Source organism: Brachionichthys hirsutus, chromosome 4, assembly GCF_040956055.1.
Source record: "Brachionichthys hirsutus isolate HB-005 chromosome 4, CSIRO-AGI_Bhir_v1, whole genome shotgun sequence".
Lineage (NCBI taxonomy): Eukaryota > Metazoa > Chordata > Actinopteri > Lophiiformes > Brachionichthyidae > Brachionichthys > Brachionichthys hirsutus.
In genome coordinates this window covers 11444275-11468502 of record NC_090900.1, presented here as the reverse complement: position 1 = coordinate 11468502, position 24228 = coordinate 11444275, and the positions used below count along the sequence as shown (strand labels likewise).

General features: G+C 43.8%; 2 protein-coding genes and 1 long non-coding RNA gene across 3 annotated transcripts in view; 1 reads left to right on the top strand and 2 right to left on the bottom strand.

Annotated features, from left to right (window-relative positions):
* Positions 1–24228, top strand: part of prdm6 (PR domain containing 6) — a 61214-nt gene that overhangs the window by 23842 nt on the left and 13144 nt on the right. The window contains exons 6-7 of the mRNA XM_068738806.1: positions 9559–9683; positions 23424–23817. Of these exons, the coding sequence (XP_068594907.1) occupies positions 9559–9683; positions 23424–23817 (519 nt within the window). The remainder of the gene's footprint in view (positions 1–9558; positions 9684–23423; positions 23818–24228) is intronic.
* LOC137917994 (uncharacterized) lies at positions 476–3072 on the bottom strand. The gene has a single exon (XM_068760737.1). The coding sequence runs from the start codon at positions 3070–3072 to the stop codon at positions 820–822; it is 2253 nt and encodes a 750-aa protein (XP_068616838.1). The 3' UTR covers positions 476–819.
* On the bottom strand, positions 3599–6348 carry LOC137917889 (uncharacterized). Its single transcript, XR_011106679.1, has 3 exons — positions 6307–6348; positions 5529–5603; positions 3599–3635 (listed from the first exon to the last, which is right to left on the bottom strand). It is a non-coding gene; the product is annotated as an uncharacterized lncRNA (long non-coding RNA).

The window sequence follows — 24228 nt, the reverse complement described above, 5'->3', positions numbered from 1 at the left end:
AGAGCGAGCTGGGGGTCGCTGGAGTCATAAGGTGGCACTGTGTTCAGGTGAGAGGTGGTCTCAAAGCGGGCGAGGAAGCTGTTTAGCTCCTCTGCCAGCTTGCCGCTGCTGCTGCTGGTCGTTGGGCTCTGGCCTTCGTAGTTGGTGAGGGCTTGGATGCCTGTCCACACCTGTCGGGGGTTATTGTCCGTGAGGAATCCCTCGATCTTCCTCCTGTAGGCCTCCTTGGCACGTTGGATGCCTCTCCTCATGTTGGCTCTGGCAGCGCTGTACAGAGCTGTGTCACCTGACCTGAAGGCAGAGTTCCGAGTTCTTATCAAACCCTGGATTTCGTTTGTCATCCAGGGTTTCCTGTTTGGAAAGACGCGGATGCGTTTGTCCACTGTGACATTTTCTACACAGGTCTTAATGTAAAACATCACAGTCTCAGTGCGAGCCTCCAGGTCCTGTTGTTCAAAGACGCTCCAGTCTGTACAAGCAAAACAGTCCTGTAGCTGAGGGAGGGCATCATCAGGCCAGGTTCTGTTGTTTGTTGTGGTCGGGTAGTTTGTTTTCTGAGGGGGGTGTAGGTCGGAATGAGGAGCAGGGAGAGGTGGTCGGATTGTCCTATGTGGGGGAGGGGGGAGGGTTGCTCTGTAAGATTTTTCAATGGTTGAGGAAACATGGTCAGGTGTGTTTTCCCTCTGGTTGGGCACTTTACATGTTGATAGAATCTGGGGAGCACAGTCTTTAGGCGAGCTTGATTAAAATCCCATGGATGGATGACATGAACAACGTTGCACAGATTTGCATCAAACACTGAGGTGAAAATGGAACATCTCATAAAATGGAACATTGCTTGCTTTCCGTGGCTTTTCTCACATGTTCCCGTATCCATTCATTCATTTCTTCCTCGTGTTTTTTCTTCAGCTTCTTTATTTCTATGTTCTGAGTCGCACTGTCAAGATATCTCCGGTACAGTTTCATCAGTTCTTGCTGTTGTGCTTTCTCCAGTTTGTCATAGTTTCTTTGGTATGGTTTTATTTTGCATAGTTGTCGTACCATAGTTGTCCTTTCTTCTCTTTGCATCTCCTTCAGAGCAACAAATTCATCTGCGTAATTATTCATCTCATTTGAAAGAACATTGATGTATACTTTTTGGAAGTCATTACATTGCTCAGCTTGTCTTCTGGCTTCCTCTTCATGTTTTGATCTTATCTCCTTTAAGTTCTTCTGATAGTCTCTCAACTCTTTTTCCTTCAGTTCTCTCCTGATTCTGGTCTCATCTCGTCTTTTGGTTTCATATAATTGGATTTCCGCCTCGTATTCTTCTCTGAGCTGTCTCAAATGATTTTGCTCTTCCTGTCTTCTCCGCTCCTCTTCGTCATATCTTTCCTGCCACCATTTTTGTCTCTCCTTCTCCCAAGCATCTCGCTTTTGTCCCAAGTCTATTTTATTCCGTTCATCGATCTTTTGGTCATGTCCACATAGTTTTCCGTCTAGATATTTAAGTTTTCTTTCCCACTCAAAATGCGCCACTGAGTCATTCCTTTCTATGTTCTTTGCCTCTTCTTCTCTCCTTTCTCTTTCTCTATTTTGATTTTCTTCCTCAGTCTTTATCTGTGCCTGCTTTTCTTTAATGAGTTTGGCTCCCTGAACTTGATCTTGCTCAAAGTAGCGCATTCGTCGTGCCACACTTTCTCCCATTTCTTCTTGAAGTTTCTCCTCCAGCTCCTTCTGTATTTCTGGCTCCTTTTCCTTCATGATCTTCACCATTTCCTTTTGTATGGCTTCATTTGCCTTTCTGAACATCTCTGTGGTGTAATATTTATCACCATTCTTTTTCACCATTGAGTCAACCTTGTGCAGCAGCTGGCTGACTTGATAGTGATTGTTGCGATCTTTGTTATTGAAGACCTCGTATCGCCACCCAATTTCATTCAACAGCTTTTTGAGAAAACCCTGTTTGTCTTCTTCAATGTAACTGTCTATTGTTTGGTTCCCCAATTCATCTCCTCTTGTGAACACAACAATGATGAAGTCTTTTGACGTTTCACCAAAAAACATCTTGATGAGCTGCACAGCATCTTTTTCCTCTTGTGTTAAACGGCCCAACCGCAGCACTAATAAGAACACATGAGGTCCAGGAGCCAACATCGAGACACATTTCACAAGCTCCTCTTTCACGCCATCATGAGATAGAGTTGTGTCAAACAAGCCGGGGGTGTCGACAATAGTGACAGTCCGTCCAACAGTTTCCCCTGTTTCTTTTTGGCAAACCTCAGTCACTGAATTTTGGGCCATTCTAGAAGAGAAACATTCTTTCCCCAAAATGGTGTTGCCAGTAGCACTCTTTCCAGAACCAGTCTTCCCAATCAGCACCATCCTGAGACATTCTCTACTTTCCATCATCCAATTACAATGTGACTCCTCCCTCACAGATTCTACAGCTGGCAGCATCTGATAACATCTATTAGAAATGGTGCTCTGCATTTTATGCATTTCCTTCTTTGTTAAAAAAGACACACTTCTTTTCATCGGCACAGGGTTGGGAAGCATATATTTTGTGAATCCTCTGTCGCACGCATGTTTCATGTTTTCCACAGCATGCAACACCTCAGACACTTGCTGCTTGTCCATGATGTTGAGGATGTTGTATCTCCGACCACAGAGTGCAAGCAGCTGCTGGATGTCGAGGTTTTGCTTTAGAAACCTTGTAGTTACTGGGAGCTTTGTCTCTGAAGTCAAAAGAATCATTGTGAAGTCCTCAACTCTGCAGCCAAAAACCTTCTGGATGGCCTCTAATTCTTTCTTGTCTTCCTCACCTGCGGGATCTAAAGGTAGAACCTGAATAAAGGCATTGATACCGTCTGGATCACAGAGGGAGAGACACCTGAGTGATTCCGTCATTGCTGCCTCCCGTTGTTTTCCATGCAAGGCAGGTAGTTTCACCACAGTCACCCAATATTGTCCCACTTGTGCCTCCCTCTTAACACACTCAAAGGAGTTGCCAGATGGACCAAACAGTTGATCTCCCAGAATGGCATTGCCTGCTGACGTCTTTCGATCTTCGTGCATCCCATATAATACCATAGTTAAAGACCGTTTTGGGCACGCGGGTTCGACCTCAAGATCAGTCCATTCTGTAAAGTTTAAATATTGTCCCTTGTTTTTGTACACTACGTTTTCAATTTCTTTGACCAACTCCTTGAGATCAGAGGCGGAAACAACATTTTCTTCCAGGTTTAGTCGAAGTTGCCTCTGTCCACAGTCTTTGATGAGTTGATTCAGTGTTGAATTTCCTCCCTTGTTATTTTGAGTGAGGATGATCATCAAGTATTTCAAAGCATCCTTTCCAAAGAATTTCATAATTAAATGAAAAGTTAAACTATCCACGTAAGTGAAATCAGAGGGCTTCACTAAGAGCAGAAGAACATTCGGTCCAGGGTGGCACTGAAGCACACACTCCTTCAACTCATTTTTCAATCTTTCCCCAGGCAGACTAAAGACATCTGCTGCTTTCACGACTTTGAAACATTCCTTTCTGAAATCTCTCTGGAAACTTGGAAATGATGTGCACCTTTTTGTATCAGTGATCATGTCACTTAGGGTCCCATTTTCCTTCTCATTTTTCCCAAACAACACAATCCTGAGAGCTGTAAGACAAAGAGAACACCATTATCATCATCATCATCATCATCATCAACAACTATCAAGGTGCTCATACAGTGACTTTCTTCTAACTTAGAAACAGGTTGTCATGTAGAGAGTAATGTTTACATAGCAAGGGTATGTGACCATGTAAAATATAAAGGCAGCCGCACTAACCACTGAGCCACCATGTTGCCCAATCTAAAATTTATTAATGAAATTAATTGCAATGATCTGGCATTACATATTCGCTTATATTTCTTTATATACAGATTATTCTTCCTCCCACCGCTAAAACATGCAACTTAGGTCCAGCTCATTATGGAAAAAGAGAATTAACTCTCAATTAACTTTCCTGGTTAAATAAATGTTAAATAAATTATGTGCCATTTTTACATTTATGAATATCTATATCTAATAATAGCATTGTCTTTAGTTTCTTCTTCTTTGTCACATTAATACATAAGATTTGTGATAATTACCGGTAATTCATTAGAACATCATTTGTCTTAATATTGTGTCTGTTTTGAAAAATTGATTGATGTATAAATGAAGGGTCGTGGCATCATGATAAGGATTTCAGTTTTATTAATAATAAACAGATGCTGGTAAAGGAAGGAATATAATAATAATAATGATAATAATAATACTAATAATAAAAACTAGAAAAGCAGCATTCCCCTCATAATTAGATTTACACCATCCACATGGGGATCTGGATCATCATCAAAAGTTTTTTTTTAACAGATTTCTGAATCCATAAATGGGGTTTAAATGTTAAAATTCAATATTTTTCCATGGCCTCATTCTGGATCTGGATCCAGTGGTGAGATCAAGCCCCCCACCCTACATGACTGTGTCAATTTCCATAAACATCAGTCAATAATCAACTGAGAAATTGAGGAACACATTTTGAAGCTCCATTGACATTAGCGGAAATTTTATAGTGATCCAGAATCCAGGATCTCTTCTGGATTGTCACCAAAATCATCTATTCCTGGTAACATTCCCAACATTTCATGAAAATTTGATCTAGATCCGTCCAGAGCCTTTTAAGATATCTTGCTAACAGACAGACAGACAAACGCTGGCGATTATATAACCTCCATCATCTGATAATAATGACTATGTACATTCAAAAAGATGATCTTGTCAGAAGAGGTTACATGATTGTACGTGCTTTTAGTTGATTTGGAAAAATCAAGTTCAGCAGGATGGTGGGTTCTTATTCTGACAAAGATTTTTTTTTAATCATGTCAATAATAATGTGGAGGCTTTGCAGTTGGTAGGGAAGTTTCCTGGCAAACAGATTTGGCCCATGGCCCTTGCCAAAGTATGTGACAGGCCTGGAACAACACACATACAGTATGTTGCATACTTAGAATTGTAGAAACATCTTCTGTCTGTGGCTGGAACGCTGACAGTTTTTGAAAAAACAGGTTTTGCATTTTTCAGATTCTCATGCTGAAAGGAGTTCTCTTCCTAGTTTAGTTTAATATATGTGGGACAAGAAAATAGCCCAGTGTTTTGTTGGGGACATTTTCTAGTTACTGATACTCCAAAAAAAAAAAAAAAAAAATTAATTCTCACCTTTTAGACACACTCTGCTCAATTTATATAAAGTGTTGGACATATTCCTTGGTACTGATACTGTAGCTTTCTATGCTAAATAGTAAAATAGTGCTGTTTATTAACCAACAGAACACAAACAGAACAATATTGGAATAATTGTTCTGATAGACCAAACAAAACGTATGTTAACAGAAAGATCAAAAAGACAATATTAGATCATTAAAATCTTGTGTGCAATGACTTTAGGCTTGTCAATATCCTGATTCTTCTCCCTCATAGGTCTGGCCCAATGCCAACATTCAGCATCTATGTCTTATGAGACTTACCAGATGCTGGTGTTGCCATTTTGTGTCAGAGCAATTCCAACTGAAGTCCTTTTGCTCGTCATACAACCGGCTGTCCTGTTGAGTTTAATAAAACAAGGCAAATTACTACTAGAATAAAGAGGCTCCGAGACAGCGCAAACCTCGGCCTGGAATCAGATTTACATGGTGATCTGGATCATTATCAAAATACCAATAACAATAATATTGTTATTGGTATTGGTACACCAATCAGAGTTGATGAGTATTTTTAACTGATTTTTAAAATCGTAAATGGGGCTTTCAATCCGAGAATTTTAGCTTCTTTCCCGACCTCATTCTGGAGCAGATCCAGAAGACATGATTCATGATAGTGCATATCGGACCCATTTACGACTGAGATTTTTGGTGAGTGAATTGAATGCAGATTTTACAAGATATTCTGAAAAAGCCTCCATTTGAAGTAAATGGGAAAATCCGCATTGTGACAATGTCCACAATCTGGATCCAATCCGGATAAAATTCAGTGGTAAAATAAAGGTCCTCACCCTGCATGACTGTGTCAAATTCCATACACATCGGTCAATAATCAACCGATATATTGAGAAACAAATTTTGAAGCTCCGTTGGCTACAATGTTGCCGAAAATGTCACCACTAAAATGTAAACATCTGTTCCTGGTAACATTCCCCACATTTCCTGAAAAGGCAAACAGATAAATGCTGGCAAAAACATAACCTCCTTCTACTTATATTCTGCATGTATATTTTACTTCTCATTTGTTTCTGCTAAATCTACTCACCAGAAAAAGTAATTCACTGCATCACTCTGTCTCATGAAGTCCCAGCTTTAAATAGAAACGCAACACACAGACACAGATTTATACGTAACAACAATGAGTGGGCAGGACCCAAACTGTCAGATAACCAATGGATGCTCTGCATGAACCACAATGATATCATTGCATAACTATGACAAGGTGTCTATGACGGGAATTGTTTTGACTCTGGCCTCAGGTAAACCCCGTGACACAGGGGACATTACATATTCTGCCCAGAACAGTCAGAATTATAAGAAGTCTGGGGTTAACTGTGTCGATTTATGATTAAATATAGAAACAGATCGGCCTTTTTTTATTTTACCCAAATATTTTAACCAAGGTTAGGCATATGGGGCTAAAAAAAATACATAGAAAAGAGCTTTTCTACATGCACAGAACAAACTGAAAAACAGAAATAAAGCTTTCAACTTATACACTTAGGTAATTTGGGTGGACTATTTTCCATCAGCAGGGAGCTTGGAATAAAAATAAATATGTAAAGGAACTGGAAAATTCCGTAGAAGAAGCTCACGTGATTTCTCTTAGAGGCTAACGAAATCTAGAAAAACCTGTTAGTACATGATATAAATAAGCACATTTGAAAATAACTCTGTTTCCTTGTTGTATGCAGGAAATGAAAACACATTGTAGAGACAGCCACAGTTTGCCTTTTGGATTTCAACTGAACCTCACACCCCTTTATCTATGGCAGTTTTCCAGATTAGTGAAGGAATAGCCTAATTTTCTGTCAAAATAATTCTGTGTACAGACGTCATGAACCCACAGAAATGGCCACTGGTCTTGTTGTGCTTAGTCGGCATAACTATTTTGCATTTATGTTTCTAAAACCATAGACACATTATCACACCTCTTAAGTTTGGGTTATTTGATTTATAACCTATAAATATAATTATAAAGTTACTTTTGCTTTGTATGAAAACAGAGCAGAGTGAAGATCAGAAGGCTGGCCATAGCGCAGCCCACTGCTGTTCACGAGGGCGGCTTTTAAACTCAACCACGCTGCTCTGACGCCACGGGTCTTTATTTTTCATACCTGAAAGCCTGTTGAATGTGTTTGATTTATAACACAGACCCGCCTGCACGTAGCAGCATGCAAGTATTAAACACATGCATTTGTTTTAAATACATACAAGCTGCTGCCTGCTTTTGGACCCCCTCTTTCTCTTTTTATCCTGGGAGGTCATTGGGTATGTTTGATTTATAGCCTGGTTCCTCCTGGCTGTGTTTTCAAATGGGTCCAACATCAGCCCAACCCCTGCCCTGGTGTGGAAAGAACTAAAACACAAACATAGCCTCAAACACGGCTCTTCGGCAGACCCAGTTTTACTGGAACTGCGCTCCTCAAATATTTCTTTATCTTTATCAATACAATTATAATAATGTATATAATAACAGTTGTATGAGAAAGTGAAACACGCCCGCCGAATTTGTCCAAATTATATCATTAAATTAAAATTTATTATAATTAAACTTTGTTAATTTGACCTTTTCCCTGTAATGCTACGTGTAAAAGGCCAAATCCTTTCATGTGTTTTTTTTTACATGTCATTTATGTTAGTTCACAGTAACACTCCATTCATCTGTTCCTGGCCCAGCCCCTCTGTCAAATTTTAGAACCCATTGTGTCCCGCAAGTCAAAAGGTTTGCCCACCCCTGGCTTAGAAGGACCGGCTAACTTTATGACAGTAGAACTTACTGCTGAAGCCGTCTTTCGATCGAAGCCTTTTATTTCCTGACTGGCGTTAACTTATCTACTCCACGGAATGGGACTGGAGATGACACACACTTCTATGTCTCCGTTCTGATTGGAGCTGAAAATATTTTTTTCACCCCATATGGGTGACTCCTATTAATTATTCTACCCCAAAGTGTACACACAATGTCTCTCTCCACCTTTATCTGTCTTCTGTCTTTCTTTCATTGCCTCTCTTGCAGTTCTTAGGATGCTTACTTCATTAAATAAGCAGAATCGCTGGCATGTCCCTTCCTCCTCATCTTCCTCCTTCTCCCCCACCTTGGCTTGTGTCCTCTTTGATTACTTTGTCTATTTGTCTTTTGGTCATTTGGTTATTTATGCTCCTTAAAATTATGTTCCTTGCTGTTTATTCTTCGCTCTTCCCTTGAGAGTCACGTTGACAGAAAAAAATAATAAAGTGGTCTATTGGAATGTCTGCCTGCAGTAAGTCTTTAATAGCAGTCAAATAGGAATAATATCTGAAGGAATGCATTGAGAAAGGTAATCAAGCTAAAAAATAACTGACTGTGTAAATGAGGCAATAGCTTCAAATATATTATGTTTAATAAATTGGCCAAAATGTGAAAAGCCACCATTCTGACTGTAATGTAATGGTTTGTTAGCAGTTATTAACCAGGACGCTGAACTCTGGTCTTGGACGTGTTAACGCTCTGGTGTGTAAATGGGACATCTGCTTGCATCAACAGCCGTTTGACGTGAGGTCAAACATCCTTGGATGTGTTTCATATGAGGAAAGGCAACGCTTTGAATTATCTGGACAGCATGAAAGAGTTTCGTTTAGATCAAATACAATGATGTGGCTGTCTGAAACCATTGAAGATTATTACTATTTATATCCTGGCTTAATGGTACTTAAGCAGGCAACCATCATGCGGGAGTTGAACCTGTGACCATTCACTTCATTTAGAGAAGCTCACATTGTTGAAATGATGCTGTTGGGAAAGAAAAGGTTTACTTCTAAGAATTTGGTTCGGGCTTCATTCAGATTTCAACAATCCATATTCCAATTAAATTCAGATTTTTGATCCAAAACAGGCCACAAGTTTATTTCATGGAAGTAAAATTATGTATTTTAGAATTATAAAAGCCACTCTGTATAAAGAGTGTCTTGTATTCATGTCATGTCTCTGCTGTTGATTACTGTGGAACTGAATACCGATACTAGAAATCTGCTGACATTCATCCAGGAAACCGATCCAACCTGTGAGGTGGAAACTACAGTTAGTGGATCAACATTTCTGAATGTTAACATTCCATAATGGGTGTGTGTTGTTGTTGTTTTTGTCATTGACCTAAGCCTGACAAGAATAATTTACACATTGGAGATGCCAACTCCTTCAGATCCTCTGTTTGGATAAATGGATAGATGTTTCCGGAATGCTGCATGTTGAAGTGACATAAATGGCAAAGCTAAAACCTAATGTCTTTTTGGCATCTATGTTTCTGTGTCATTACAGGTCGTGCATTTTCTACAGAGCCTGCATGGATATCCCCAGAGGGACAGAGCTGCTAGTTTGGTACAATGACTCATACACGTCCTTCTTCGGCATTCCGCTGCAGTGCGTCGCTCAGGACGAAAACTGTAAGAGGACACACTTTTAACTTGCACCTTGATAGTTCTCTCTCTGCTTCCCTGTGTTTGATAAACAGTAGTTTTGGAATAAAGTTGATGTTCTGGTCGAGGGCAGCAAAGCATTTTCCATTTCTCAAATTCCAACAGGTCAAAAGTTTGATTTGTTTAGAAGATAAACACATCTTACTTACACGAGCTGAAACCGCTAAGGAAATGAGGTCATCCTCTGAATAAAGGCGACAGGTTGATAGTCTTCTATCTGGTCTGGCTGATAGTCTTCTATCAGGCTGGTAGTCTTCTGAAAAACAACACATTTGATGTCAATACGAATCATCCACTAAATGGTTCAGGAGGAGACAGGACGGTGGCGCAGTAGTAAGCGCTGTTGCCTCACAGCAAAAAGGTCACAGGTTCAAATCCGACTTTCTGTGAGGAGTTTGCATGTTCTCCCCGTGTCTGCGTGGGTTCTCTCTGGGTTCTCTCCGGGTTCTCCGGCTTCCTCCCACCACCAAAAACATCCAAATTAGGTGAATTGGTTACTTTAAATTGTCCATAGGTGTGTGTGTGTGTGACTGGTTGTCGATCTATGTGTGACCCTGTGATGAACTGGCAGCTTGTCCAGGGTGAACCCCCCCGCCTGCCTCTCACCCGTAGACTGCTGGGATAGGCTCCACCGTGACCCCGGTTACAGGTAAAGCGATTGTGAGAATGAATGAATGAATGAATGAATGAATAGTTCAGGAGTAAATGTGCCTGTTATGTTTGCAGAGAATCCCTAAACCCAAGCCGGTGATCATGACTCTGCAAAAAGCTAAATAAAATAGTTGTGGTTTTCTTTGGATGTCTCTGTTGAAAGGGTTTGAAAAAAGCCATGCAGACAACTCACTCTTTTATGCTCCACGGCGTTCATGCACCAACCCTAAACCAGATCGGACCAGTCTAAACCAGATCGGACCAAGCGCTCTGATGGCTGCGCCCGGTGACCTGTCGTCCCGAGGCCCCTCTCCGTTTCTGTCCTTAAATGAACACCAACTAATCCTCCTCTTCTTGCAAATGAGAATGTACACAACTTGAACCCGTCTTTCATCCAGGCTTATCCATCTTTCCAATGTCTGCTGACTCCTAAAAACGTGATCAGTAAAGTTTGGCTAAATTGTCGTTGGCTTTATTCTCAGGTTTCCATTATTTTATTAAATCAAATGATTTCAAAGAATGTATCACCTTTCTGATGTCCAGACGGTTTAAACATTTATTAAAGGAAGCAGTTTGCGTTTTAATTCAACTTGCATCTGTTGATTCTTCTTTTGCAAACACCCGTGTGTTGCTTTTAGTGGAAAAATGTTGAAGTTTTGTATACAACTTGTTTTGGAAATTTGATGTTTTAGAAATATCAAATATCTAGATCGTGGAATTATTTACATTATTTAGATAATGATGTTTCTGAATTTCAAACTTGGAAATAGAAATGCTGATGAAGTTTCTTCTCTCCTTCGGTCTCTCTGTTGATTTCTGTCTTCCTTCCTCTCCCGTCTCTCCTCTTTCCACCCTCGCTGTTGCTCTGCCATTCATTTATTTTATTTACATCTCCTCCAGTTTTCTGCTCCGTCAGCCTGTTTTGGATGTTTCTTTTCCTGTGGACTTGACCAAAATTAACTCCCTGCAGGAGGGAAGGACAACAAACTAAGACTTTTCTTTTTCTTAAACAAATAGAAGAGGAAAAACAACCTCAAAACATAAAGACAGAGTTTTAATCTTTGGAACCTAAACTGAACTGAATTGAATTAGGAGATCGTCTTTCATAGAGTCGTAGCTAAATGAGATCGCGCTGATTGCAAATTAGAGATGTTTGACCACAAACTGGCTTGTTTTACAGACCTGACAACTCTTTTACGTGACATTTTTCAGCATGACAGGAGTATAGTGGCTTCTCCACATGTGCTGTTTGGTCACATGAACCCACACACACACATTTGTATGGCTATGTTCATGTAAAGCTGATTTAACAAACACAAACCTGACTGCATTAGTTTTGTGGTTAAACTGAGGGTCAGGTGAATGTTTGGAAGCCAACAAAATAAACTGATGTTGTTTGCCTCAACCAACAAAAACTTAAAGCACACAGATTTAACCCTTTATTGCCAAATGTATCATAGTTGTTACACATGGCCTTTCAGGATTTTGAGATTTCTTCTTCAGATGTCTGATTTTCTTTTCTCCCTCGAAAAAGCTGATAGATACAAGCCACATTTTCCACAAAAAGAATCCGGATTTTGCAAAAGTTACATAAAGTAGAGCACTTATATAAAAATGTATGTTGTTTGTTGACAAATTTGTCAGAAGGTTGCATTAAGATCTTATTTTCCATAAAATAGAGTGGTTAGAGTGGCTTTAAAGGGTTTTAAGCTAAAGTCAAGAACAACTTTGAACATCTATTCATGCATCCGTGCATGGCATGGATTCCGTGCACGACATGGATTCCATGCCGTGCTCTAAGGTATAAAACTCAGACTCTGGTTTACACGTCATGTTCTGATTCACATGTGCAGAGCAAACTAAGTTTGGGGGATCTGGAGGATGACTTTCATTCCATCTTGAAATGAAAATAGTTTGTTCACATCCATTTGAAGTGAAATTAGATTAGGCTTCTATTGTACAATGTGGAAGACAGCAGCTCTGCTCTAAATTAAGGATATTTATCTTATTTTACTGAATTTGGGTTTTCCATGGCATTGTTATTGCTGATTCTGCCCACAGTGAATGAGAGTAACATCAAAACTCTGCACTTAATCCAACAGGACTGTGAGACTTTATGTCTTCGATGGAACAGACGGTTAATGCTTTGACCTTGATTAATGCAGAAAGCTACCACTGGGCATATTCTGACTTGGATCTGTACAGTGCAGCCGCAACTCCCTTTTGCTTGGAGTTCATTGTGTCTACACAGGTGCTACAAAGTGCAATCCTCCATGTGAAATTTTACCCAAGTGTATCCAGCAGTACATTTTAAAGTTCCCAAAAACTGAAAAACAGTTGACAAAACTGTATAATAAGTATTTAAGCCAAAATAAAGGAATGATTGTCTTATTAGTAAGTAGCAGGAGTCTGAAAAAAATATTCTGTGTACTTGATCATCATTCATTCACGCATCTTCTTAACTGCTTTGTCTGTTACCGGGTCATGGGTTGTGCTGGAGTCTATCCCAGCAGTCTACGGACAAGAGGCTGGGTACACCCTGGACAAGCCGCCAGTTCATTGCACACACACAGACAGACAGAAAAATCATTCACATTAGGGAATACAGGGTGATCCAGGATGACACATAGAACGGGAGAGCCTGAGAATACTGAGGAAACAGAGAGGATGTTCTGGCAGAGAACTGTCCAGAGAGGCAGGAGCTGATTAGGTGAGATGTGTTAAACCTTTCCGGTCCTGGTCTCCGAACCTTGGTTGGGAGACACCGGGGAGACGTCTTCTCCAGGGCCGGGGGGCAGCTTGTCCTCCGGGGTTAACCTCCCGACTTCTTCACGCTGGGGGAGAGGGCTGAATTGCAGCAATACAGGACGCCAGACGTGCTGAATTACTGATGCTCTTTATTCTTAATTGCACTCAAAAACAAGCCTCCCTTTTCCTCTATCTATATATCTCCGTCTCTCTCCTCGTTCTGTCCCTCCCTTCCTAACACGCCCCCTCTCTCTCTCTCTCTCTTCCACTCACTTTCCTTTCGCTCCGGCTGCGCGCGCACACACACACACACGCATCCACATCTCACAACACTACCCCCACCATGGACTGGCAACATGTAATAAAGCCATTCCATCCAACCAACTGGTACACAAGCTCTATACATTTAGGCCTAACACCTGAAGAGCTAGCAGTGTCCAAAGGGACTGTATAGGCCTATACAGATGGGCAGGTCACAATATGGCAACATGTCTTCAAAAATGGAAAGTGCAATCATGTAAAAGCATTGTTGCTTCATCTTTTTTTTCTTTTGAACAATGAACACTGAAAAAAGGTAATTTAGAAAACTAGACTAGAGTATATAAAAAAATATATAAACCGTAAATCTCTAGTGCTGAAACATCTTCGGTAACTCATTCAGTGACCCAGTCTCCGTACCGGTTCGGTGCTCTGCGCTGACGTCTGGGCCGAGACACGTGATGAGTCTGATTGTGTGGCTCTCCCACCACACCCCCACCATGGTCAAGCATCGCATGGGAAGAAGTGGATGGAAGAGACCCGAGCAAAAGGGAGTCGTTGGCAGGTGACGCGGACGGCCGGGCGTCCCTGGAGCTGTCACTGGAGACAGCAGAGAAAAGGTTGTGCAAGCCGAGGTCCTCGTCCGCTGGGTTGTTGTCGACAGCTGGTGGGACGATCTCAGCAGGTGTCCAGCCCTGGGCTTGATCCAGGGCCCAGGCGTTGTCCAGCGGCTCACGGCTGCGGTAGTGTTTCAGTTGATCATGATGGACGACTTTGACTCTGGCTCTGGGGCTCTTTTGAATCCGATAGACAAGATCGTCTAACTGGCCCATGACAAAGAATGGTCCTTCATAGGAGGGAAGGAACTTTTTGACTTTGTTTTTAACATGCCGTGTTCCTTTGATGAGGTACCACACTGCGTCTCCAACGTTGTAATGGGTGTGGCAAGCATTCTTGTCATATTGTCTTTTCGCACGCGTGACTGACTCACCGAGGGCTTCTCTGGTGATGTTATGAGCCAGCTCCAGCCGCTCGCGCATCTGTTGCACAAACTCTGGGGCTGAAGGTGCACGGTCACAGTCCGGGGGCAAACCAGCCACAAGGTCCACTGGCTCACTTATCTCGCGGCCAAACATCATGTAGTTGGGTGTGAAACCGGTAGCACTGTGCTTGGTCGCTCTGTAGGCCATAACTGCATATGAGATCATCAGGTCCCAATCCCAATGACAGCGTTCAGCAGTCGCGGCCAGGATCTTTTGAAGGGTGGCGTTGAAACGTTCGACTTGGCCGTCAGACTGCGGCCTGAAAGGCGTCGTGTGAGTCTTCTCAATGCCGAACAGACGACACATCTCTTGAAATACCCCTGACTCAAAATTGCGCCCTTGGTCGCTGTGCAAAGAGTGAGGCATTCCGAAGCGACACGCCCACTCTGTTGCGACAACCTGCGCCACAGTCACTGCCTTTTCATCTGGAAGTGGAAACGCTTCCGTCCATTTTGTAAAGTAGTCCTGTATTACTAGCACATAACTGTTTTTGCGCTCTGTCTCATTGAGCGGGCCCATAATGTCCAGTGCAATGCGCTCCATGGGGGCCCCGACTCTGACTGTGCCCATGGGTGCTTGTGGAGTTTTGTGGGGTCTGGCTCTGCATGCGCAGTTAGTACAAGTCTGGCACCAGAGGGCGACATCCTCTCTCATGTGGTACCAGTAATATCTGGTCTGAAGCCTAACAACAGTCCTCTCAATACCAAAATGCCCACCTACTGGCCCCTCGTGCATGTGGCGCATAACATCAGGTTGCATTTTGCGAGGCAGAACAATTTGGGGATAGAACTGTGTGCCGTCTAAGCAGTAAAACCGACGAACCAGAACTCCATCTCTAAAATACAGCCTTTTCCATTGACTCCAGTATGTTTTGGTGGCTGGGCTGCATGGGGAGACTGTGGTCCAGGACGGGCGCTCATTGCTGGCCTCAAACCAAGCTCTGATTGGTGCAATGTCTATATCAGTGGCTTGGGCCTGGCGCAACTCCTCCATAGTCCAGCCAGGAAAAAGTGTTGTCTCGTTAGTGTTTGCCACATAAATAGTCTCTGCTTTGGGTTGGTTGTCTGCGCTTACCCCCACCGGACTCACAACCACGCTTGTTTGGGCTGTCTCCACCCCCACCGGACTCACAACCACGCTTGCTTGGTCTGTCTTCACCCCCACCGGACTCAGCAACAGGGAACTGGTAGCGGAGTCCAAATCACACTGGATAGCTTGGTGCCTGGTGGCCCTCGGCGGTGAGACGGGGTCCTGCAGATTACAAGGACAGGACTGGCGGCAGGGCCTGCGGGAGAGACTGTCAGCATTAGTGTGCAAACGACCAGGGCGATGAATGATCTCAAACTCATACTCCGCCAGCTTCTCCAGCCACCGGGCCAATTGTCCTTCCGGCTCCTTCATGCGCGTCAGCCAGCGCAGGCTGCTGTGGTCAGTACGTACTTTGAACGATCGGCCAAGCAGGTACTGTCGAAAATGTGATGTGAAATCAACAATGGCCAGCAGCTCACGTCTCGTAGCGCAATAGTTCTGTTCGGCTTTAGCTAGTTTGCGGCTGCCATATGCCAACACGCGTTCTGCTCCATCCTGCATCTGTGAGAGGACAGCACCAATGCCTGTGTCACTAGCATCTGTGTCCAGGATCAGTTCACCATGGTCCAGTGGATAGCCGAGGACAGGGGCTGCAGTGAGGCGTTGCTTGAGGGCGTCAAAGGCGGTTTGGTGTTCAGCGTGCCACTGGAAGCGTGCGTTCTTCTTTGTCAGGTTGTGTAACGGTTCGGCAATGGAGGCAAAATCTTTCACAAATCTCCTATAGTAGGATGCGAGACCGATAAACCGTCTCACCTCTTGGACTGATGTGGGAGCGGGCCAAGCTTGCACTTTCTCAACTTTCTTGGGATCAGTAGCCACACCGTGCTCGGATACAATGTGACCCAGATAGGAAACTTGGCGGCGAAACAGGCAGCATTTGGCTGGTTTAAGTTTGAGGTTTGCCTGTTTAAGCCTCTGGAAAACTTGGCCCAGTCGTTGCAGCATCTCAGGCCCATCCTTGGCCAGCACGATGATGTCGTCCAAGTAGACGAGGCAGGTCTCCCACTGCATGCCAGCCAGAACGCGGTCCATCAGACGTTGGAACGTTGCCGGCGCATTGCATAAGCCGAACGGCATGACATTCCATTCAAATAGTCCACTTCGCGTGCAAAAGGCAGCTGCACGACGAGCTCGTGGCGTTAGCTCTACTTGCCAATAACCGGAGGCCAGGTCCAAGGTGCTGAACCATTTGGCGTTGGCGAGAGTGTCCAGTGTGTCTTGGATACGGGGCAGCGGGTACGCGTCGGTGATGGTGCGTTTGTTGAGCGCCCTGTAATCAACACAAAGGCGGTAAGTTCCATCTTTCTTACGCACCATCACGATCGGTGAGGCCCAGCTGCTGTGGCTGCGGGTGGCGATGTCGTTTTGCAGGCCCTCGCAGATCTGCTGGTCGGCGTGCTGCTGCTTTTCTCCAGCCATCCGACGCGGGGGCTGCTTCACTGGAGGTCCAGGCCGGGTGATGATGTCGTGCTGCACAAGACTGGTCCGGCCCAGATCACCAGCTCCCTTAGAAAAGACACTTTCATAGGCACATAGCAGGTTAGACAGTTCCATTTTTTCATGGGCACCAAGTTCTGCGGAACTCTGAGCATAGAGCTCCTGGAGGTGCTGGGGAACCGCAGGGGAACCAGCTGTAAAGTCCGCTGCAGCAGGTTCACTGGATGGGAGCAGAACTTCGGCCGGCTGAAGGAGGCCTGCAATGGCGCCTTCTCTTATAGTGACAGCTTTGTTACCAGGGTTGAAAAGGCGTAGCGGGACAATGCCGGAGTCCTGAGCGTTGACCAGAACTCTTGCAATGAGGACTTTGTGCTTCTCCACGAAGCCTTTTGTGGGGCTGAGCATCATATCTCCGTGCGTAGTTTTGGTTTGCACAGTTCCTTTGACTAAGTACTCTTGTCCAGGTTCAACTATGACCGTTCTGGCTAGTCTCACAGCTCGCGACTTTGGGGCAGTCTCTGGGTGAAAGTAAGGCACTTCTTCCCCAAACAGGACGATACGATGCCCGCCAAAATCAAGGCGGGCTTCAGCTTGGGTCAGGAACGGGTGGCCAAGAAGTACTTCATTGCTCGCTATGTCTGCAACAAGGAAGTCCACTTCAAATTGACGGTTGTGAATATTGACAGGTATTTTGACCTCGCCAAGCACCGGCACGTCTCCAGGGCCCACCCCAAGCAAAGTCTCAACCCTGGATGACAGAAGCGGGGGTCTCATGTCCTGATGAACGGCATTATAATAGTGAAGGGGCAGTACACTCCTCCGCGCTCCACTGTCCAAGACTGCGCACACCTCTAGTTCACACATGCTCAGGTGGATGCTCATTTCACGGTTCTGGCCTTTAAGGTGGAGCACAGTGGAACCTCCCGGGGGGGTGCTTGGCACAAAAGTCTTTGCATTTCTCAGAGGGGACAAGCACTGGCTTTGCTTATGACCCCAACGATTACAGTTATGGCAGCGGATATCATCCCTTTTAAAGTTCTTTCGATGCTTTGGCGTCTTTGTAAACGTGGACGGAACGAAGCTGCTGGGTAAGTGGCGGGCTGCAGGTGTAGCACTGGTTACTGTCTCTTTCTCATCACTTTCTCTGACAACAGCTGTGTGGGACCTCTGAGCAGTGAGGTTGCGGGCGGGCTGCATGGCGCTAGTGACGTAGAATGCAGCTCTCTTTGTGGTTTCATGGCGGTGGGCTATCTCATAAGCTCTGGCTAGCGTAGCTGGACGTTTTTCCAACAGTCTTTGGACAAGCTCTGCATCGCCCAGGCCATTCGTGAATACTTCAACAGCTATAGCATCTTGTTCAGCCTCAGACCAATTACCATAAGCCACAGCTACTTTCCCATAAATATCGTCTCTGAACACATGAAGAGCCTCACCCGACTTGCGAACTCTTCGCCTCAGCTCCACCGCCACGACCGCTGCGTGATCTGAAGAGGGGCCGTATGCAGTTTCGAGTTCCTCCAGCAGGCGGCGGTAGTCCCATTTGGATGAGCGAGGGTTTCTGTAGACGATGGCGCCTGCAGCTCCAACAAGGTTAAATTTCAGCTGAATGGCCATTGTCTTTATTGACCAGTGATTCGCCTCGGCGCAGCCCTCAAACCTGTGCAGAAACTCTCTCCATGGCGTGCTGCCGTCATACTGGCCAGGATGGAGAGTGGGAACTCTCTCTCTGGAGTCGTAGTCCTCATCACTGTCTGATGGAGGAGACTGATGGGGCACATAGCGACTTTTATGTGGAGATAAATCATGGGAATGGCTCGATGGGGAATGTCCATGTTTAACCCTCTCTTCTGGGTATATCAGGGGGAGCGTGCTAGCATCTGGCTTGGAGGTAGCTGGTGTGCTATGCACAAAACTTCCCATGTGGGCACTGGCAAAGGGGTTTCTAGGGGAAAACTGAGCGGGACTGACAACGGGAGCGAACAGGTCTTCTCCATCAACACGTGCGTTGGCGTTAGCATTAGCGCTAGCGTTAGCGTTAGCGCAGGTTTCATCACACCGAAATGGGTTATAATGTTCGCATGATCTTCCGTCCGTGCGTCCGTAAGCTTCCAAAGAACGTCGTTCATTGTCTTGAGAAGTGGCTAGCGACATGAACGGGTTTGAATGGTTTGTTTCTTGACCGTAATAATCGGGAGGATAGCGAGAGGCCGCCATTGTCGTGCTAGCTTAGCTACGCTGCTATCACAGTTTATTGCAGTCACTCGGCTTCACTCGTCCTTTTATTTTGCTGCTCACCCCTCGTTTTGCAGCGTGAGGGTCCCTTCGTGGTCGCCAATGTTAAACCTTTCCGGTCCTGGTCTCCGAACCTTGGTTGGGAGACACCGGGGAGACGTCTTCTCCAGGGCCGGGGGGCAGCTTGTCCTCCGGGGTTAACCTCCCGACTTCTTCACGCTGGGGGAGAGGGCTGAATTGCAGCAATACAGGACGCCAGACGTGCTGAATTACTGATGCTCTTTATTCTTAATTGCACTCAAAAACAAGCCTCCCTTTTCCTCTATCTATATATCTCCGTCTCTCTCCTCGTTCTGTCCCTCCCTTCCTAACACGCCCCCTCTCTCTCTCTCTCTCTTCCACTCACTTTCCTTTCGCTCCGGCTGCGCGCGCACACACACACACACGCATCCACATCTCACAACAGATGTGTAACAGGTGCGTAATGTTAATGTGCAAATGTTAATGCTAATTTAATCTTCCTGGTAAGATTCCCAACAATTCCTGAAAATGTAATCAAGATCCTTCCATAACGTTTTGTGGTAAGTTGCTAACAGACAGAAAAACCAACCCCGGAGAAAACAACTTCCTCGGCGGAGGTAATAAGCATCTTCCATAGACTTATACTATTTCAGAGCAAACACACCCTCTGAATGTTTACTGATGCATGTTTCATCCAATCACAGCCTGTCGGCCTGATGCTGTGCAGCCTTACCACCACCTAACAAATAAAACATGTGCAGGGACAGACAAACAATCCCTGCAGTGGGACGCCTCACTGTCTTCCTCCTGTTCTTCTTAGAACACCCTTGTTTTTCCTTGCCTACTTTGTGTTTGGTCTAATTCTCCTTTCTGTCTGTTCTCCAAACTATTCCAGAACGAAAGAACAACACAAAGGAGAAGCCTTTTGTTCATGTAGGAAGTTAAAAAGAGAGAGAGTGAGAGTGAGGACAACAAACACGAGACAACAATGTGAGTAAGAGAGACATAACTAAAAGTAGAGAAGAGTGAAAGGAGGGAGGAGAAAATGGCTCTGTAGACAAGACACGCTAGGAATGAAAAAAAGGCGGAAGAGAAAAGTAAAAATAACAAAAGGTGAAGAGCAAGGAGGAAAAATTAATGGTTGCACTGAACTGTGTAAAGGACGGATTACAGAGATGCAAAGTGAACAGAAAAGGAGGGTTGAAGAGTTCAGAAGAGGACAGAGAGGAGAAGATGAGTGAAAGAAAGACAGAAGACATTCATTCTGCCTCTGCAGTGAGCTCCTCTTTGCTGCCCTGCTCTGAATTCATTCACAACGCTACTTTATTTGACATATTATTATTACCGTCATTATAATTGCCTCCATCGATTTTAGACTTTATTATCTAACTTATCATTATTGATCACTAACACAGCTTTGGCAACACAATCTAAACAATACCTCACTCCAGTTAAGAGACGGAGATGGAGAGACGCTTACTGGAAGCAAGGACACAAAGAGGTCTCTGCAGTCACAGGGTAACTGTGTAAATGTAAAACATCACTGTAAAATAACGGACTTCAACATATGCAAGCGACAGCATTTGGTGTTATCAAGCACACATACTTTTTTCACTTAAAACTAATCAATATTGATTGATTGATACCACTGAAAATAATCCCCAACACATTCACTATTCCATAATGTTTATGCAAGGTTTGTTAAAAACTGCAGTGTTTGCAGAAAATATTGAGACACTTTCAAAAATAAGATTAGATTTCTGTGAGATAAAGAATGCACATCTTTCCAAGGAACTGACCTTCCTTGGAAAGTATCATGAGTCAAAATTCAGATTATGTTGCTGGTTTTGGAGTTATTATGGGAGAAAGAGGCAGCAATACATAATAAGGAAGATAAAATATATAAAATGAGGAAGGAACTGATTGATCAGGTTGACTCTTTCTCTCTTCAGGCTCAAACACTTGACAAGTTACTTCTAAAACTTGCTCTCCCCCTCATCATTAAGGCCGTAGCATGTGACGAGTTCGTATTCATGTCACACCTCTCTGGAGGAGAACACGCCCTTACGAAGAAGGAAAACACAGACGCTGCAATGTTGCAAAATGCATCTGCATAATTCTCCCATTTTGATGATGCATTTCACGTGAAGTCCAAACCATATTGACTTGCATTTTTTTTTCTATGCGATGTTTGTTGCAAAATGAAAGTGTTAGAGAGCAGCAAGTAACGCGGGCGTCAATATTGCTGTCGGGCAACTTACAGATGGTGTAATTATCTTCTCGTAAGGTTATTAGAGGATCAATGGAGCCTGGTGGCCTGATAGCAGAGGTGAAATGATGAAGGATGGAAAACGGTTATGATGTCTGAGCCCAAGAACTGTATATCTGCAGCAGGGCATTTGGAGGAGGAGGGAAAATTGGTAAAAACGCAACATATTTTTCTTGGAAAAGTGTCAGTTTTAGTCAAGTAAAATGTTGCTTTCTAAACCAAACATTCACCAGTTTAATAGTTGATTAAGTTTAGGAAACAGAAAATGACTCATATGTGGTATGCTGAAGAGTAAATCACTTGCTAATCTGCATGTCAAGACTTTCCAAACAAACCAGTTTTACAGAGTGTAAAGTGAAACCGTCCACAGCGAGTTACAGACAGACAAGCCTTCTTAATGTCTCGCCAAACAGAATGAAGAATTATGGGGTCCACATCTGTCATGTAGCCGCCAGGCCACTGAACAGAACACAGCTGATTTCTGGGTCAAGTGAGGACAGCTGGCTCACCCAAAATATAATTTGTACACTTTCACATAATCCTTTATTTTTGCTAATATCATCTTACTTGACTGTTTTATTCACTTAATTCATCAGCAACACTTAGCCTGTATCTGCGTCTATTGTTAATAAAGTTATCCTGCCAGCTTTTTTGGCTCACATATTATTTTTTTGCTATGAAGCACTGATCAAAACAGAACAACTAAGAAACAGAATGTGTCTCACAATAAATAAACATGCCATCATGATTGTTCAAACTGGAATCAATAAATATAGCGTGTGCTCTAGTATATGACGCTGCAAAGGTAAGTCATGAAGTGATTGTGATAGTAACAGTAGTAGTAGCATTTTATTTGGCCAGTACGGTGGCGTAGATTGTAGCGCAGTTGCCTTACAGCAAGAAGGTCCTGGGTTTGATTCCATATCTCTGCAGAGTTTTTATGTTCTCCTCTTGTCTGCAAGGGTTCTCTTCGACCCGTATTTCGTATAAGTGGCTGCAGACGATTAGGATTGTCTCATCTTCAAGAAGATGAATGATGAATGATTTTAATTGTTACATGAAATTTTATACTGTATTGGGGTTAGTCCAAGTAAAACGAAGCTCTCTGGGGCCGCTATCCTGTGGTAAGCCACCGAAAACAGAAAGTTTGGGCCCCGAGCCTGAGCTGCAGTTCACAAAACTTGTGCAGTCAAAGAAAGGAACAGCATGTCACAGTAGCTGAGCTAACAAACAGAATCATTCCATTCACTGGGACTAAGAGCTACTTATTTTCCTGGACTAGCCTGCGAGAACTGGCCTCAGAACATTGTGGTTTCCAACAACATTAAAATGATTGTATTCGTCAGAGCACACAGGCAGCATTTGGCCTGGCAGCAGAAATAACATGGCCACTTCATAATTTGTTTGAATGCATGCTGGCAGAATTGGTCAAAATGTCTCTTCATTTTCATAATTTATATAGAGCTGGTTTGCGGTGGCGACAGGCAGGGGATATCTTTCTTGTATTTAGCACCTATTTGACTTGTGGTTTTGCTCTAAGTCTGATAATTCAGCAGGTCCAGCCAGCCTACTTGTTTTTCTTTTCTCGAAACCATAACCTCTAGCTCTTCATAGAGATAACAAACAAAGGCACAGATACAGTGCAATCGCTCCGGTATGTGGTGAGACCTCCTGCATGATCTCTTCTTGGACATGCCCAGACTGCCATGATGGGGAATTGTTCCGAGCAGATGCAGAACATCATTAATAAATTACATGGCATTACTAAAAATATTTCTGGCTCTACTGAATTTGCTTGCATCTGCACTAACAAGAGTTTATATCTACAGGTAAAGTGTCCTTCACCTCACGATAGTGGAGTTTATTCATTTTCAAAACCCATTCTCTTGAACAAATACTTGCATAACCAAATGATTTCTGTTTTTTCTCTCTTTTTGTTGCTTGCTTGCTTATTTCCAGTAAATGTCCCAGGCACTGTAGTGGAAGCCATGACCAGGCAAGAGTCCCTACAATCCTTCAGCAAGAATGGGAAGCCCTCCTCGTCTTCCTCGTCTTCCTCCTCTTCCTCGTCTTCCACGCCCGCCTCCACCCTCATGCGTTCCATGGTCTTCCCACATTCACCCTGCTCTAAGAATTTTTCCCTGTTGGACAAGGTCGGGGTTGGCCTTCAGTCTGACTCAAGTTTTGCCCAGTTGGCGTCAAAGAACCAGCGAATCCTGGCAAGCCCAACCTCCACCAGCCAGCTGAGCAGTGATTTTAGTGACTGGCATCTATGGAAGTGTGGCCAGTGCTTCAAAACCTTCACCCAGAGGATACTGCTGCAGATGCACGTCTGTCCACAGAATCCAGACAAGTAAGACAGTATTTGATAAGACCATTTGTTCCATATGAATGTTAATGCTCGCTTCGGTCATTGCATCCCGATATGATCATCCCGATCATGCTAAAATGTTCAATAGATTTGGCTGTCTTCTCACAATAATAATGATAATGCTGCCGTCTTTGACTGCAGAATGAACAAAAGACTTAAACATTGGACATTGGACATACCACCTCCACTACCTTAGCTGGCCACAATAAAACAACATATGTGGATGAGGAACTGTAGGGAGAATTAGACACCATTTACAACTGCTGTGAGTCTCACCAGCCATGTCTTTCATGTCCCTTCTGCTTATTCTTGCATCCACAGATCATAGTGAGACAGTGCAGCAGTTAGTAAGGTCCGAGAATCTGATCGTCCCTCCATCAATAGGCCTCTTTT

Coding starts and splice junctions, on each gene's coding strand:
- LOC137917994 (XM_068760737.1), bottom strand. CDS start 3,072: ATGGTATTATATGGGATGCACGAAGATCGAAAGACGTCAGCAGGCAAT.